The sequence below is a fragment of the Crocodylus siamensis genome, chromosome 4, assembly GCF_052110815.1.
Source record: "Crocodylus siamensis isolate JL-2025a chromosome 4, ASM5211081v1, whole genome shotgun sequence".
Taxonomy (NCBI): Eukaryota; Metazoa; Chordata; order Crocodylia; family Crocodylidae; genus Crocodylus; species Crocodylus siamensis.
Window position 1 is genome coordinate 27,177,942 of NC_143398.1, and position 18,960 is coordinate 27,196,901.

General features: G+C 40.0%; 1 protein-coding gene across 1 annotated transcript in view; it reads right to left on the reverse strand.

The window, feature by feature from the left end:
• Positions 1 to 4,477: 4,477 nt before the first annotated feature.
• Positions 4,478 to 18,960, reverse strand: part of LRRK2 (leucine rich repeat kinase 2) — a 109,733-nt gene continuing 95,250 nt past the window's right edge. The window contains exons 43-51 of the mRNA XM_090042051.1: positions 17,263 to 17,363; positions 16,025 to 16,219; positions 14,805 to 14,998; positions 14,448 to 14,520; positions 12,706 to 12,890; positions 10,794 to 10,946; positions 10,048 to 10,256; positions 7,757 to 7,831; positions 4,478 to 6,276 (exon numbers count right to left, since the gene is read on the reverse strand). Of these exons, the coding sequence (XP_089898177.1) occupies positions 6,155 to 6,276; positions 7,757 to 7,831; positions 10,048 to 10,256; positions 10,794 to 10,946; positions 12,706 to 12,890; positions 14,448 to 14,520; positions 14,805 to 14,998; positions 16,025 to 16,219; positions 17,263 to 17,363 (1,307 nt within the window). The 3' untranslated portion in view covers positions 4,478 to 6,154. The remainder of the gene's footprint in view (positions 6,277 to 7,756; positions 7,832 to 10,047; positions 10,257 to 10,793; positions 10,947 to 12,705; positions 12,891 to 14,447; positions 14,521 to 14,804; positions 14,999 to 16,024; positions 16,220 to 17,262; positions 17,364 to 18,960) is intronic.

Consider the following 18,960-nt stretch of genomic DNA (forward strand, 5'->3'; position numbering starts at 1 on the left):
GGAGATGGCAACTGTCATCCTGCACACATCAGGAGCTGACATTGCAAGAGGGCATGAATGATGATGGACAGAGTAAGGACAGGTCAGGGAGAAGCCTAACAGCAAAGGCAAGTAGTTAGAAAGAGAGATGATCATACCATTGATGGAAGGAGCCAGGAAAATGATCTCTGTACCAGTGTTTAGAACAAAATGGAGCTAAGTGGGGGAACTTGAGATTTACCAAGGCTGGAAAGAAGGTCAGCAATTAGTTACTGAATCATGTACGTGACAGTTGCCAGCTGGCAAAGGAGGCAGGACTGGGGAAAGGAGTGGATTGGCAGTCTCCTGGGAGCCTGCTGAGTGCCTTCACCTGCTGGGTTCAGTGGCACTCTGTGGTGCTTTTATATGAAGCACCAGTTACACTGCCTCCTGAATGTCTGTACACACCATTAGGTTCATTTCAAAATCCCAGCCATGAATCACATGCTTTCATTATATGTGAAAATATAGCATTAACAACCTGCAATATGCTGCTGTAGAAGCACCTGCTGCAGGGAACTGGCCTAGCATTGTGGCACTGCTGCACAGGAGCAGAAGGGACAGAAGGATTGCTGTGTGTAGACAAACTGAATCAGGTTACAAGAACCAGCTTGGCTAGCATAGGAACACTGAGCTGTTTCCGGAAAAAAAGTGCTATAGTTACTTAGCAAGACAATTTGAGCTCAAAATAATATAGTCCTCACATGGAAAGCATCCTGGGGTTTAGGATGAACCTTTCCCCACAGGTAGATTATTATACAAATGGCCATTTGTTAGACTTCCTTCTGGTGCAGGCCATTGCCAGAGAGGGGATATACAGTCTGGGGTCCCATTAGTAAGATCCAGGGTGGCTCTCTCTCTTATTCACTACCACCAAATATCTAGCAAGACACAGTATCGAGACAATGGATGCCTTTAAATCAGGCAGCAAAAGCCAAGGAATGAGTTTCTGTCAAATGAATAGGGTAAGCAGGTTCCAGAGTTGAATGTCATCCATCAGGAGGACCCTGCCACCAGTCACTAGACATCCAGAGGTTATTTAGACATGATTTCAGCCTTGCTGACAGTGCAAAGGAGGACAAAGAAAGGGCTACATTATGTGGAGCTGTTTGCTTCAATCCACCAAACAGAAGCCCTAAAGCTCTGTCCCACCCTGTGTCACAGATGGAACTGCTACCTTTCAACGTACACGTACAGGATATTTAACCAACTCAAAGTCTTACTTTTATTTTGAATTAAGCTGTTTTCAGGTATCTCCGACCTAGCCATTAAATCCAGTAATCTACTTCATATGTATTTGGATGCAATGGTTAAAGGAAAAAACCTTTTGACATGTCACCTAAATCCTTCTCTATTCTCTTTCAAGCTTGGGAATATATTTTTATCCCTTTATTTATGCTTCAGGAGTGATATCCTATCCTCCCCTGATAGTCATTGGGAGATTTTCATTGCCTTCAGTGGGGCCAGGACTTCACCACCTTTTATTATTAGCATGACTTTTTTAGGCATCGTATATTTGAACGTAACCTTCTCTAACTTCTGTTTTCCTGCAGCACACAATATTTCCTCCTCATGATCCCTATCTGGCTGTCGCATCTATTCACAGTGTTTTCCCTCTGAATTGTAAACCATATTACATATAGAATCAGCCTGAACCAGAATTATTAATGTGCTTTTTCATTCGGAGATTGATCGTCTTCTGGAATCCGTAAGATAGAACCAATAACTCCCAAGGCTTCCCAAGCAAAATAAATAAAAATAGCTCTTGTCTATCTTTCAGAGAAGACTATACAAATCAATACATCTCTCCTTTGATTTTACTTCTATGGAAAGAAAAAAAAAAGGTAATATTCCAAGAACTCTTTAACACGGTTTTTTACCTTCCCATATCCATTTTTAATTTATCTGAGAAAAGCAGTTTATCATCTTGCATCTAAGTTTCATATCTGTTATTTATACATTTATTTACTGAACCACTCTTCAGTTGCACATTCAAATAGGATAATATAGTCCCTTGTTTTTATTTGGCTGTTTTAGTTCTTTTCTGTAACTCCTATTTGCTAATTAACTCTCTGTAGCATGCTGGCAGAGCCAATGAGCAGTTTGTTATAAGTGTTCCAGTTTTACTCACTGAAAAACAATAATTTTTAATTGTCATGGTTTGGGCTGTGTGTGGTGTGAATCAATGACTACAGTCCTGCAAATAACTTAATGACACCCATTATGGTGAAAGTGAGAAGGACATCCAATAAGCCAAAGACTTTCATCAAACGGTTCCCTTGTGAAATAGCAACATTGAAGCGAGCACACCTGACTCACCTCTGCTTGACTTTGCTTCAGCAACTGCAATATAAAGGAAAGGTTTTAAACAGTTAAGAAGTTTAAGCAAATGGAGTTAAAGGCTGAATCCAACTCTCCTTTTATCAAGTAAGTGTGTCTACAGACACTTGTATGTCTACAGGCAACCCCCACTTAGCCCTCTTAATTGTATATGATGTTCTGAAACAAAAAAGAAATTAATCTTCTTTCATAAAGATGGTTTTGCAAAGTGCTTTTTAAATCATGGTTACTTTCCTATTACCAATATCCTTATCAATAAAGGGCCCACTTGTGCTTCCACTGATGTTAACAGAAGTAAAACTGAGCCAGAAGGGAAGAAAATCCCAGAAAGCATCTTCAAGAAATAGGATTATTTCCAAGTAGAATGTTCTCAAAGTTTTCCATAAGGTACCAGCTACTCATTACAAAGATAAATCTTCCTAATATAACCTCTCCTGGATATTTTTAGCAATCTCCTTAACCTGGAAATACTGGGTTGTTTCAAAAACCAATGTCAATGAATGTGTAAATGAATTAGCTCTATGACATTTGTGAGAAATCAACAGGCAATTCAAAACTATAGCTTAGAGGGGGACAAATAAGAACAGTCAATATGCAGTGGATGAGTATTTGGGTCCTTCTGAACAGAATGTCCCTTTCTGGAATGCCTCCGGTACCCAGAATGATTTTGCTGGAGATATTTTTAAAACACAGCTTTAATGAAGCGGTTACATAATAAATCACACTACTTGAATCCCTATCGCAGCAAACAGGCTGTTTGGGCAGGGACCATCTTTCATTTTGTGCTTGTACCATGTCTGGCACAGCATGGTCCTCATGGCTGAGTGTTGCTTATAGATATTCCAAATAAATAACAATTATGAGTGGTCTGCTGTATAAGGGTGGCCCTAGTACTAGATAATAGCCATATCCTGCTTGCTTTATTTTCACAAACACTTTCAGTGAAGTTTGAGAAAATGAGTTTATATAACATGAACATGGTCTGCTGCTCAGTACCTCTTTCTTTTATTGTCCTTTATTATGTTCTTTTTGGACAACTAATAAATCCAGACATTCCATTTTGCTCACAAATGTGGAATATAAAAATGCTTTACCTGGTGGGTCTTCAGCCTGCCAGAGGGTGGTATGCACTGCACAAAGCTCATGGTGGTGTGAAATCTGACCTGGGAATAGTTGGGATTGAAAGCATTCTGATACGGAAATAGCATTTTTCTCATGGCTGGAGAACTGCAGCTTGGAAAGGACATTTCAGTTCCACAGCAGATATTCAGGAAGCCTCATCTTTGCGCTCTCCTCACTTGATCTTGTACACTTACTAAAGAATGCTGGTTACCCTCCATGCCCTGGCAAAGTTATATTTGAAGCTATTGTGGGCCACTGTTTCCCCACTTCTCCAGGAGGACTTTCTGCTGTTCAGGGCAGTAGTTTGTGTTTTACAACTTGTTCCTCATGACATTTTCTCAGAAGACAGTGTAGAGATGTACCTTGTAGACTAACTGAAATAGAGATGCATTCACTTTTGTAAGCAAGAACTCATGCATCTCTGATTCAGTTAGTCTTTAAGGTACATCTCTACCCTGCCTTCTGTCTGACTTTGAGACTAACATGGCTAAGTACCTCTCATGATTCTTTCAGTAATATGTTGAACTCACTAGGACAGAAGTGAGAGGACAGTCACAAGCACTATGTCATGTGGTAGAAAATGAGAACCTCCACCCTGGTTTATTTTGAGTCTCTTGTTACAGGAACAGTGTTCTGCAAATCCTCTGAGAGGTGGTCTGGTTTCAGTCTTGCTTTATTCAATATGTCTTCTCTAACCCTGAAGGCTTTGCCTTCTACTTTGTCATACTGGGACACCACCATTAGGGAGGTTTATATTTTTTTAAATAGTGAAAGCTCAATAATAGAAAAAACTGCTACACTGACTGATTTGCTAACTTCTGCTTTCTCTTGCTCTGTTGGCTTTTGAACAAAATACTTAGTATGTAAGTGGTTAGGCTTGATCTCAACAGAAATACTGTGAAATAAAGCATGCTGTTGGAACTATGACTAGGAGAATATGTAACAGAACAACAAAGTAGGATTTAATAAAGCTTACACCTCGGCATGATCATGAATAATTTCAACCTGTGAAATATGCTCTTGATATTTTAAAACTCTTTATTTTTCATTATAACAATATACACTTCGAGTTATAACATATCATATACATAACAAATTATTCTCAATATACATAATATAAGATCACAATGAAAACAGGGTGTATATATGAAAGGTACCCTGAGTATGTCCTTATCAAACTGCAGATAGTTAAATACCAATACATTTGGAGAAAGTCCAGGGAAACTTATTGACCTACTACAGGAATAATTTAAAACGAAAAACACTGGAGGAGAGAACTTGTTTGGTAGCGACACTCTATTTGGCTCCATAGGAGACAAATACAGGAATGGCTTTGGGTTTGTTAGTCCCTGGGATTTTGGGTTGCTACAGAGATGACGCACTTGGTTTCAAGGAGAGAGAAAAGCATCTGCCTGTTGTGCGACTGATAGAATAAGGCACTTAGTGCAGGATAACAGAAGACTAAGTTAATAGATGTAGAACAATAAAATGTTATCTCCTAATTGAATATGCCTGGGTACAGCTGCCCAGTGGGGCTATGCAAGGCAAGAAGGAGCCCATTTTTAAATGCCTCCAGCTTCTATTGCATACCACAAAAATATAGATATAAGGTGCTCAAAATACGGCTGAATGGTTAACTCTGCAGGCACTGTAACAATTCTTTAGTCTCCATTTTTTTCAGATTGAGACAAGCAAACTGCATAGTTTTACTGCATGACTACTCTATGGTTACCTTGCATCTGACTGGATGGTTACCTTAAAAGCATCAGCCATTCTTTGTGTATTTCTTGAGGCAACATTCAGGTCAGGCATTATAACCCTGTGTCTGCTTAGCTAAGTTGGCAAACTGTATAATCACTGGTGTGTGAATATTTTCTGCAATGGCATACTTTATATGAATGAGACTGTGCAGCCTGAAACTAGATACTGCATAGTACTGCAAGAAGGCACTATTCTTGTGGAAGTCTATCAATGCATTTTAATCCAGAATTTCAAGACAATATTTCAGGTCCTTCAGCCCAAAATCTTTTTTGAACAGACTGAAAATTACCAAATTGCCGATACATACAGGAAGAGAAAAGGACTGACCTATTCAGCCTGCTGTTTAAAACTGTTGTACAGTAAGTGAATGTTCCTCTAATTGGTTGTACTGCTACTATATAATAGAAAATATTGTCCTCCACTTAATCAAGAATACTAAATATGAGTACAACAAAACACGAGAATATAAAACATGCCATACTGGGTCAGATTACAGGTTCATCTTGTCCTTCTAGCACAGTACCACAAAAAACAGGAACCATGAAAAATGTTTATATAGGCAAGTGGCAATAAATAGACTGAGGCTTACATTTTTACTCTTATTTAGAAACACTCAGTAGAGTTACTCTTTATATACAGCACCCAGCCCAAGAGAAATCCTTCTGATTAGATTAGATTAGAAATAGGCTAGGGGAGCTCAATTTAAACCAGCACTACTTGCCTAGGAGGTATACACATCTAATGCTGAGATTCGGAAGAGATTTTACTTCTTCTTTCTTCTACTAGTTCAGAGAATGATTTTCATCCCCACCAAAATCATGAAGGTAACAAAATAAAACACAAAAAGTCACTTGTGTGTTAAAGTTAAAATGATGGAAAATTTGGAGATAAGATGTCTCTTGCCTTGGAGTCTTTAATCCAAAGAAAAACTTCTCATTTTTTCTGCTAATTCTTGTCTCATTTCTATATGCTTTTTCAGGTTTTGTACTTCATGTGGCAAGTTAATATCCCACACAGATAAGCATGACTGTACTTCTGTAAAAAATAATTTAAAAACATTTTAAACAGTGCTACACAGAAGAGCGCAATTGCAGCTTACAGGTGGTTTTCTGCTTATTGTTAATTACTGTTAGGAAGAACACAAATAGAAATATAAAATGCTCTTAGAAAACATGCCATTGTTAAGGGTTCAATCTTGAGGGGCTCTGAGTGCTCTCCATAGGGATCAAGGGTACTTGCACCTTACAGAACTGAGTTCTTAAGAGTGAAAACTGTAGATGACCCAGGCCATGGACAGACATTACACCAGGGCTGAAAACAGATGTCATCTTTGGTGTGGGATCAGCTTTGCCATGTGTCCTGGCACAACTGATCCACTTCACTGATGTCTACAGATGTCACTGGGGCTCTTGTCCCACAGGGTCTGGCCCCTGCTGATACTTCAGGGAAATGGGGTGTGTAATTGCAAGAGAAGGAAATTCCCTGCTTGCAGACATGCACCCGTGTTGGGCTGAGTCACCTGGGACCGCTGTCTTGCAACATTGGGCCCCTGAAGCCCTGAGAGTTTCTGCCTGGGGCAACTGGAAAGCATGGGCAGTCATAGCCTGCCTGTGGTCTCCCAACATAAGGGAATAAATGTGGGCTACACAAAGGCAGCATAAACCATGACTAGGGTTGTCATCATCACAAAATTTGGGCATTTTTGTATGACAGGTGCAAGGGTGATGCCTGTCTGTTTGCAGCCTTGGAGTGCTACAAGCATTGCAGTGCTTCAATGAGCTACAAAAATAGTGTTACAGGTATGGACATGAAGTCCCCCTCCCCAGACCCTAGCTGCAGTTGTACAAAAATCATTACAGATTGTCACTGCTATGCTTTTCAGCCGGAAAACATGATAAAGGCGTTGCTTCCCCTCGCAACCTAGGAAGGAGAACCTGCCATTAGGTGAAATTAAATCTGATTTTAATTCCATGTTTTCTGGGACACATACTGTACTGGATACTGTGCTAAATTCTTCAACCTTTACTTTGCCAGCAGTGCTTATTCTCTGGAGTATTCATGATGGTTTCAGTGGAATACGGCCTGTTTGCACGAGTAAGGACTGTAGGATAAGGCCTATAAAAATCTAAACTTCCAATTACAGAATGTATACATATGAATATTTTTAAATAAAGTAAAATAGGAAAGGATTTTTACAAAAGCTTTTACTGCATAAATAATCAAATTGAGGGTCTTCAAAAGAAGTTCTGGTACATAGTTAGAATTTTTAACAATGGTTTATAAAAAACAATCATGACATTTCATTTTATACCAGTGCCCTTGTCATTTTTATAGAATTAGTCTGGATAAACTCTAGAAACATATGGACCACAATATATAATAAATCAGAACAAGGCAGCAATGAAAATTCATAAAAAAAAGATGTAAACAAATCTTCTAGGAGACATTTTAAAATGTAACCAAGTATTTTCTATTACATAAATAATAAGGGTTATTAAAACAAAGTTGCTCATACCTTTTGGATATTTGTTGTCTTCTTTATTACCTTTATAGCAGTAACCCAATACCAGCACAACGTTCTTGAGGTTCCCTTTTAACAATAAAACATTTTAATTTGTAACTAGAACTTAAATTTCTGCTTTACTTCTAATCTAGTAAAACTCGTATTAGTTCTATAAAATAGTATGAATAATACAGTGTTCCGTTAGGAGCAGTAGGCAACTGTAAATCCTTCTGGATCGCGGTATATGCATGAGAGGTCCTTAGGACCTTCAACGCATATGCCTAGGATTATGGAGGAGTGGAGGCTGCCCAGATCTTTCATTCCCCCTTTAGACCATTGAGACAATATCTAAAAGCCAGACTGAGTTGGACATTCAGTGCCTTGATAGATGTAGTTATATCCGTGTTTGGGAACTGAACCTGGATATCAGCCAGAGTAATTAGAAAAATAAAAATGTAATACTGCCACTCAGAGAAGAACCAGCCCCATTATCTTTAATCAGTAACCTTGATAAAGACACAATCTTCACCTCCATTTAATGCAAGGGGTTTATCAGGGATCAAAGGCTAATAACCTGTTACAAAGTATCACCCTCATTTCCAATCAACTAGTCCTACTGGATTAAGAAAAAATTACACTGAAAACATGTCAATGTTTTATGAGTGCAGGTAAGGGAAGGCTTTGGCCCTGTGTGTTTTACAGGGCAGATACAGGCTAGATTGTGGTTTACTGCCTAAGTTATAGTTCTGGGAGGCTTGGGAGCCCCAGTACACATTCTCCTTGAATCACCCAAAGTTTCCCAAAGTTCTTTAAATTTACAAAACTAAGTACATTACATCAGCACACAAAAAACAGCTCTTTATTTTAGTTCACTGTTTTTTATATGCAGAATGTTTACCTATGTCTATTTGTAACATTCAGCTGCCTGGAACTCGGAATTTTAGAATCCAGATTAAAAAAACACAAACAAGATTAATATTCGAAAACTGACTCCCTACTTTTGCTCTTGTAAGCCCAAGTCCTGCAAATAGATAAAACAGGCCTCTGTGCAGCCCAGAGGCTGTGCTAGCCCCTTTTACCTGTATGACTGCAGCTACAGTCAGAAAAACAACCTTAGAAAACTATCTGCTTTTCCCCACCCACCTCATATACTCTCTACCTCCTTTATTGAACTAAATCTTGTTTAATTGCTTGCAGTGCTGCACAGTCAATATCTGCTGAAGTGAAATTAGAGTTAGTGGAAACTTATTTTGCTTCATGTATCCTCATCAGCTGCTTTACTAGGTAGGCTGCACTGAAGAACATTTATTAGAGCTGGGGCTGCAGAGGAAATCAGGTGTATTTGCACATCCTGGGTGACATGTACACTGATGGCAGTGAAAAAAAAATCCATAGTTTGAGATGATGAGATTCAGTAACATACGATATCAGGTTTTTTTCTTGACTGTGAACACCTTTTAAATCACACTAATGCAGAACTCTGGAGCTGCAGTACAGAATTTAGTCCCCAGGGTAGTGTTATGACATTAATGTTTAAAGTAGCCACCCCTGCATAGAGCGTGGTATACCAAAGCGGGGGTGGGTTGATTAGTTTGGGATCACATTAAAAAACAAGTTGAAGAAAGTAACAGCACTTCAGATTTTCCCCTTAGGCAAACATGGTCCTGTGGCTGGGTATGAAGCAGCATTAACTCCTTACAAACCTCTTTTTCAGGCCCTGCACCCACAGCTGCCCGTAACAGCACTGACTGTGGCTTCAGGGGCAGTTCATATGTATAATACTCAGCTAGTAGTCCACTAACTTCTATCTCTTACTCCACTTCTACATAGCTAAGCTGCAAGCTGTTCTATGGCTACACCAATGGACTCTGCTGGGTGGAGGCCAGAGAAAAGCCACAGAAAAAGCAAGTAAAAACAATTATTTGAAACTTGAATGCAACAAGTGAGAAGAAAGGCAGACAGAGCAGGAGGGAGAAAACCAAAAGAAAAATGCACTCATTGCATCACAGCCCAAAGGGTCTTGGGGAGAGACAGGCTCATGTGTTAGCCAGTCATAATCAAGGGTTTTCTTGAAAGATGCTGGGAATTGCTGCTGTTGTGTCTGACCACCAGCACTGCATTCATCTGGGACTTTATTAATATAAGAATATTGGCATTGATTAGATTAAACAGGCAAATAGTGGAGTAAAGTGAATGAAAAAGATGGAAAATAAAATTAGTTTACGTCATCCCATGTCAGTTAGGAATGAATATAGCCCTAGCTTTGCGCTGAAAGTTCAGTTCCTTTTGACAATAAAACTTACCTAGCTGGGCTGTCAGCATGACTCTAACAGAGTCACAACAATTCTGTATTATTTGGATGGGACGCCGCGTTGACAGATCAAGCAGCACAATGTACCCTCCTCCTGTCCCTATCCAAAGGGCAGTATTTTTTTGTAAGCAAATGGTCTTTACTCTTCCAGAATAAGCCACTCTGTGTTTTGATTCGTTATTGAGTTTCACCACTGTCTCCCTAAAAATATGAAGAGATTTTGCATTATAAATCTGTGGCAGACATGAATATTATTTTACACAACAAGTTTTTAAACAATCTTTTGTCAACAAAGGCTGCACAAACCAATTAACCATTGAAATTATACAATTTTGGCAAGAAGGAACTGAAGCTTTAAGATCCACCAGTTAACAATCTGAGATTGCCTTTACATTGGACACAGGAAGCTCTCCTTTCCCTTTGTCTCCCAGAACTATATATATGTAAATCCCCCATGGAATTCTTGTGCAGTTAAGGATGACACTGGTGCAGCTCCTTACATCAGCCTGAGAATGAAAAGGACACATATGGTACCCACTTCCAACAGCACTGTTATGAGACAAGCTAGGCTTTGTGAAATAACTAATGTTCTGGGTCAGAGAAGGAAAAGACATGGCTAATCTTATCATTTTCCTTTCCTACCTCCAAAATATGATGTGTTCTAAGTAAAATCTACCAGCAGACCCCATTATTCATTTATTAGACACCACACCACCCAGAATAAAATAAAGTATTTACTTGAGAAAATGTGCACAATCAATTAGTTCACAAAGTTTCTCTGTTTTCTTATCCCAAACTTCCACAAAATGGCTGTTTTTCTTAGCCAAGTAGATGGACTTGTCTACTGCAATTGAAATAATGTTTGCATCACTGTAATCTTTATGACAGAATCTAGGAAAGAGAAAAGTAAGCATTAGGCATAGCATACTCCTATATATAGTATATTAATTATAGGGGTCACTAGCATCTCCACCTACCATTACAGCCTAAAATCAAAGTAGCTTAGAGCCCAAATTAAAGGGTAATATGTGAACATTTCATGTCAGTAGGGTTGTCCAAGGATATGGATACCTATAAAATGGGTACTGGTCCAAAGATAAAAGAATTCTTAATGCTTTTGCTTCCAACAAATTCAATAGGTGTTGTGCCACCAATTTCCACAGAAGCAGTAATGAGTCCAATATGTGTTAACACATCTTCTCTACCTATGACTCGGGCGATGATGGCATAACGATGCAGCTATTCCCCATGAGCCTTCAAGCAGCTGCAAAGGGGAACTCCAGCAAGATGGTAAGGACCCTCAGCTTCCACTGAGTTTCTTCTCATGCTGGATGATAAAGGCCCAAAAGGGTGCAGCCTGCATTTGGTTGGTTTGCTTTTTATTAATTTTTAATACCCCAACAGCTTTCTTTAATGATTTTCACTACATACTTATCTTTATCTCTACCAATCATAAATTCTGACTGCCAGAGATGATCCAAGCAGGGTGTGGGGTCCAGGGCAAAATCAACCTGTGTGCGACCCTGCCCCCGGATGAAAGGAAGCCAGCAACAGATTTGGCAGCGGGTGCTGAGCAGCCAGACATGAAGCTGGCAGCGGTGTGGAGTTGCCATGGCTGCTCCCCCGGCTCTGCTGGGCCCCCCAAAGTGCGGGGCCCAGGGTGGTCACCCTGATTCACTCCGCTAGAGACGGCCACACTGACTGCAGTGGCTCTGCAGTATAAAAACATCACTCCTCTACCTCACTGATTTTCCCATCTCATAGTTTCATAGTTTCTAGGGTCAGAAAGGACCTGAGCAGATCATCTAGTCCGACCTCCTGCCATGGCAGGAAAGAGTACTGGGGCCAAACGACCCCAGCAAGGTGTTCATCTAGGTGTACATCTCTCATTTTACAGTATTGTTCAAAATCACTCACTGCCAAAAATATAACTCATAAGCTGCTATCCTGTCATACTGGCATTTACTATTATAAAAAAAATTCTTTTATACAGTTCTCCGCCTGTTATTCTCATAGTCTTTGGTAACATATTTTAGTGTAATTCCTAAAAAGATGCACATAACATTCAGCTGCATCATACTGCAAGCTTTACTTACTGGCCAAACAACATTGGCTTATGCGTTAATGCACACGTTGTTTTGCAGAGATAGCTTGATTTATATAAAAACACTAAAAACCATAGGCTTTATTCAGACAAAATTTCCATTTACTTAAGGGTGAATTTTGCCTTCATGAGGTCTACAGCAACTGGACAAAGAACTTCAGTCTCAGTTTGATGACTAGTAAGACCTTTAGCATCTTCATCAAACTAAAACTTCAGCTGTTAACTAACAAAAAAGTCAAAAATCATTGCAGAATTTATATACAGACAGCAGATGTATACACATACCACATAACTACACTACTTATATATGGAAAAATTCATAGCTCCAAGTGAAGTACAGGGACAAATGCATCTGTGATGGGGAGGAAATTGTAATACTGCTAATCTTACTGAACAAGAGACTGTATGCCCTTTGATGTCAAAGGAAAAGAAAGGAAAATAGAAAATTATGAAGAGCAAGCTACATTGGCAGGACACTCCAAACACAACACTTGACAGGAAACAAGGATGAGAACAAAGTGACTTCACTATAAAAAAACAACTCACAGTTGACTTGTTTTTGTCTCAATAAGCTTTTGAACAGAGAAATCATTAGATAATGATATTATTTTTGTTCCGCAGCCTCCCCAGATTATGTTTTTTTCAGATGAACATGTGGCATCACTTAGGCACATCAATGGTGTATTGATATTTCCTATGGTCAATGTCTTCACAGGTGCAGCACCCTTATGCTGTAAGAAGAAACACAGTGTCAATTAGGAACAAACTGTATTTTGCTCTCCAAGGCAATTTGGAAACTGACATAGCCAGAACACAATTTGGAGGATATACATAGGCCCACATTTTCTACACCAGTGCTGTCTGGCAGCCTGTGGGCTACGTGTGGCCTGAGAGGGGTTAATATGTCACCCCTGGGCTCCCACTTAGCTGCTGCTACCCCTATTGCTTCACCTGCAACAGCAGCTGGGGTCTTGAGGCAACCTCTCCCTCCTCCAGCTTCTGCTGCACGCCCCACCCCTGATGGCGGAGCAGTATGGCACAGCACGGCACGGCACGCAGTAATGGGGGAGCTGGCAGCCTAAATTGCTTATGTGGTTTGGTGCCACAGGAAAGCCTGCAGGGAGCTGAGGTGGGGTGCTGCACTGTGTATGGGAGTGCTTGCTCACTTGCATGTGGTTCAGTGGAGTGGGAAAGGGCCTTCCTGCATGCATGTACAGTGGGTGGGGAGAGCACCCACTTGCACACATGCGTGCAGGGCATGCAGTCAGGGAGGGTGTGAGCCCCTGCTAGTGCTACCCCCATGGTGTGCATCTCCTGTTGGGTCACTTGGTTCCCAGACTCTTTGAAGCTGGAGAGCCCTGTTCTACGCCAGTACTACAAATGTCTGGTAGAGACTTGCCTTGTCTGAAGGCCAAACCCTGTGGCACTTGGAGGGGAGGGGAGGGGAGGAAGGTATATCACAGATGGGCAGTGCTCCACTAGTACTCCTCTGAGAGGAACCCGCAACAGGTCCTATGCCAGTTTTGCAACTTAGCATAACTCCTCTACTGTCCGATTGCCTCTGGACTGAGGCTTCCCTCAGAATCAGGGAGCTGTGGTGCCCCAAACACTATGCCAGAGCTCTGATCTAGAAGATAATCTAAACAAAGGGTGCTCAAGGATTAAAGTTTAATACTTTAATACTGCCACCCTCCCTGCTGCCAAATACCCACGCCCCCATGTGGCTGAATTACGGCCAGGCCATGCCCCCTTCCCCATGCACAGGTGAATCAGGGCCGAGTTGCTCCCCCACCCACCTCCACATGGCCAGATGGGGTGCTGGATTTGGTCTATGGATAGATGGGGCACTGCCCATTCGGCACACTGGCAAAATGGTTGAGCACCACTGATCTAGACTATAGTGCTCATTTTTCCTGATATGCCACAGCCAACGTGATTTGATCAAAAAGGTAAGGAAGAGATATAGCAAAACTGAGTCCTTGAATGCACAGCCATTAATGGAACTTGTAAAATAAAATGCTTTTAAATGTTTTTGCAGTTTACACTCCCTATTGTTTGCTCTTGCTTTTGACCCTCAGACATTGGAGACAACAGAAACATATTACATCACCAAACTTTGTTCCATAAAATACAACTTCTAAGACACTTGTAGCTCTTAAAAGATTAGATTAGGGACTGGGTTTTGGTTATGGAACTTCATCTTTTTTCAAAATAAGCTACATGAAAGAAAGCTATTAGAAACAGTTACTCTACGCATTTTGTAAAATTACTGGAAATGCTAATTTTACCTTTACTGCTTTATCTTCAAAAACTGCTAGTTTGCCATCTGCTGTACCCACCAGAAAGAAATTCTTCTGTTTGCTGAAATGAGATGAGGATTTCCAGAAAAGTCTCAACAAGGGACACGTATTGAGCAACAACAGAATCACAAGTGGCTGACATATCAGGTGTTTAACTGCCCACTAAAAATAAACACATCACCCCAAAACATCCAAAAACTCGCACCTAACCCTGCCAGATGTGCAAACATACGTGCAAAGCATTAACTGTTTCTATAACAGAGGGGTCTGTAAGTAAAATGTGAACAACACCATTTAGTCAACTTTCCAAAATTTAACCCGCAGTGTTTAAATGTGTAATGCTACCTTTGCTTGGAAAGAGAGTTGCAGTAGAGGCAGGTAACAGAATCTGACATTTTCTGAAGACAGTGTCTGCTTTTCTCATCTTCTGTGCTGACTGCCCACAGGGAACCAGACTGTGTACCTGCTACAATCCAGTTTTCTTTTTCAGTGGGAAGGGTCACCAAGGCCAGACTTAATATTCTACTGTCTGCAATGTTCTGAGTCAAGAAAAAAAACCCTATTAAAGCATCTTTGTTATGTTTCAGCAAGGGTCCACACTACTAAATAGAACACAGAGGACAGCAGAATCTTTCTTGGTGCTGAAGGACAGCCTTTTTTCCACCCCGGCACTAAAAGAAATTCCCAATTGACACTTTCTACTGAACCAGCTGCCTGCTCAGTGCTGTGAGAAAGGCTAGAAGGAGGGTTTGATCCAGGAGGATTTAGCAAACTAAATGTTGGGAATACATAAATTCTCTGAATGTATTACAGCTAATAAGCATCTGAAAAGCCATGAGGAAAAAAACAAATACATGGAACTGTATTTAGTGTATTTTCAATGGCACAGTTCAATTGTCAGAAACTGAAGTACTGGCTTAATATTTCCTTTACGTTTTGTCACTTTATTTTTAGAAAAAGAAGGAAATATTTCCTAGAAAAGTCGCCAGCTCCAGTATATCTAATATCCCATGACTGAATCATCCAAGATCACTGCTTTTTATTGTATTACAGTAATCATTCCTTTAACAACCCCTTTGTTAAATCATGTCTAGCACAGGCAGAGAAAAAGAATACATGTCCATCACTTTAAAGCTAACTTGGAAAAACACCGTACAGTTTGCAACTTTACTTTTTTTGACAATACTGGATATAGGAATTCCAGAAACAAAATGGAGACAACTGGTCAGTGCATCCTAGGGTGCTGAAAGAGTCCTGGGATGACGGACAACTTGACAAAATTAATTTGTCAGAAGATTGGTTAATATTAAGGGCTATCATTATTTATGATTATTCATTCTCATTTTAGCCTCATGCAAAAAGGGTAATGACTAGCAACCAACCAGTCCACTGGAAGAGAGAAATCCAGCAGTGACAAGGCAATATTGTGAGAAGAGTTGGCTAGAGACATGACAGGAAAAGAAGGATGGCAAAACTTGCTCTGAAATGAATTTATTTAATATCTAAAGTAATCTGTGCCCATTGATTCAAACAAGTTTGGAATGAATGACAACTTTCACCCCTACCTCAAGCATGTGTCCATCTGTATTCAAGTTAATAATCGAAAGCTGTGCATTTTCTCTGTTTCCACTACCAATCCAGACCCCTGCATTCTTGCAGCTTTGATTGGCAGCCACAATGCACTCTGCTGTAGAGACGTAGGGTATTGAAATGTATCTCATCAAACAGATAAGCTCTGCTGAATTCAAAATCTCATAAATCTGCAAAAGACACCACAGATAGCAACAGCCAGTACAGAGATAAATAGAGAGCACTTTTCATTCTGCAGGATAAAAAAAAGCTTTACAAACTATGTGAACAGTATTTCAGCACACAGACTGTAAACAGACATCTCATTTGAGATTGTTTTGATCGTACTGTGTTTTGACTTGGATCAAAACAGGAGGGGTGCAGCCCTCTCCCATGCTGCATAGCTGTTCCTCTGCCAGTAGATGGTGAAGGAGAGCACTCAGCCTGATAGGCTTGCCCTTGGAATGAACTGCAATTTAGTTAAGTGAGCCACAATTAAATTCAGATGCACACAGGAAGGTCCTGGGAAAAACTATCAGCACATTTTATTCAGCATGCTTCATAGGTACTTGAACTGGGACAATGGATGTGACTGTCTGTAGGATCCCAGCACAAAAGGCACTCCCCCATAATGATCACTTCTATGTCGGCATTATGCAGCAGCACCACTGCCTTCCTGTTTTTCATAGCAAGTAAAACTACAGAAAGGAAGTCAGTGGAGCTTATTTGGAAATTTTATTCTGTCACAAAGCAAGATGGCCCAGAGACAGAAAACAAAACTATCACAGGCTTCAGATTATACTATTTTCAGTGTAGCACTTCCAATCTGTAGAGTGGTATAGGTTAACTGCGTCCTCAATATTCTGCACTCTCAATATTAATTAAATTTCTCTTTGTTTTTCATTAATAGAAAACTTCCATGTGGTGTGAATCCTACTTGGCTAATACATTGCAGTATTTATGATTAACTAATAAAGGAGCAGAAAAAGGTTTGGGTGTTTCATGGCTATACAGAAAAGGATGCAGCTGATTAGTGTATCAAATGGTATAATTGGTCCAGGCAAGAAAAAGCCAAAGTTGCACAAACATGTCAATTCAAGAGACAGAGAGAAAATACTATACCCTTTACTAACTTAAGTTCACCATTTTTTCTTGAACAGAAAGTCTGTGATAGAAGCTAACACAAAGATACTTAAAAATACAAATAAAATAAAAATAACAATAAAAAAATAACCTGAACAGATGTTGGTCTTTCCTGAGGATTTTCTTTCAGACACTTTTTAATTAAATTTTCAATTTCAGGCCATGGAGCACACCCATATTCTTTGACTGGATCTAAAATGTAAAATTTGTGTTGCAATATTATATAATTTCTTAGCTATAATTTTTCACATTTCAGGACTGAGATTTCTGAAAATGTGTCTTTAGATTGGAAGTTTTCATCTAAATTTAGGGAAATCCAGATTGTCCAGAGAGATATCAAACAAACAGGCAAAATGTCTAGTTGTATAGATATTAATCAGCTGAACTCATTTGACAGCATATGTGACTTACAATGGCTTTTTGCAGTGATTATCACACAGGGATGTCAGAGGTATCACACTACTTTCCTGGGCTTAGAACAGGTTGTAAGATACTAGTGAGTAACAACTGTGGATTACTGGTGACCATTAAAGGTGTTTTGAAGTCTGAATTTAATTGTTGTGCATACTATTTTGAAAATGTACCCTTCTGCATTTGGGCAAAGAATATGGGAATACCGTATTTACTTGCATAGCATACACACCTTCTCCTCTACAAATCAGCCCTCCAAAATTGACGTGATGCATCTCAAATGGGTGAGCTGATTTTCTGAGCCAGAATCGAAGTATTAAGACACTGTAGTGGCTGGACAGAAATATTTTAATGGCTGTTGGGGCTCTGCCTCTCTCTGTAAGCATAGAGAGGGAGGGGTGGCATGCAAACTTCAGAGTTAGTTTCAAGTCATTTGCAGCTGTTGCTGCATCAGCATTGGATTTTGGCTAAACAGTGATGGTCTGGATTGAGCCACAGAGTTGGGATCCTACCAAGCTAAACATTTTTTCTTCATCTGCCTTTCCAAAAGAAGGTGCATGTTTGAGGTTGTGTGGTTTGTGAGAAAATGCAGTAAATTGAATTGGGGAAGGGAATGGATTTAGCTAGGAGGTGAATCTTCAATGCGGTTCTGAGGGATTGAGCAGATCCCAATAACATTTGTGGGGCTTTAATTTTCACACAATGTAGGGTGCACAACTCAAACTGAAGACCACCAGCAAGGTTTCTTTCCCACTACAAGACCACTGCTAGTGTGATCCTTTCTAATAAGGCTGGAAAATCTCAGCATGTCTGCAAGCAGGAAACTGGACTGTACATGGAAGCACAAGTGCAATTAATGAATCTGCATTACAAGCTATTTTGCTTTTCAAATCTTTTTCAACTGAAGTGGTTTAAGAGAGTATTACAGTGGGCCCATTGGAATTACGTTAGTGAATCACATGCAGCCCAGATACACATTATGGATCACTAAGTGTTCTGAAAATATACACTGTCATCTCAGGCACAAATTTAGATAGTAATTAATTTATTTTTCATCAAAATGCACAGTGGTGTCACCAATGTTACCTTATACAGTTATGGCATTAAACAGGGCTAAAGAAAAGAAAGACTGCTCACAAAATGAACATATCCTGGTAAGAAAGGATTGATAGGCTCTGTTTACTACTAAGTACACGCAGCTTCTCCTGGTGACATTCTGAACAATAAGAAATGCACGCTGATAGAGTTGCAATGGCACAAGATTCTCATAATTCCAATTATTCCGTAGGGCCAATGCAGTCCAGAAAGTCGCCAGCTGGAGGGTAGCACCTGAGACATTCACTGTATCTCTCTCATCCACTGTCCATTGGTGAGGCCT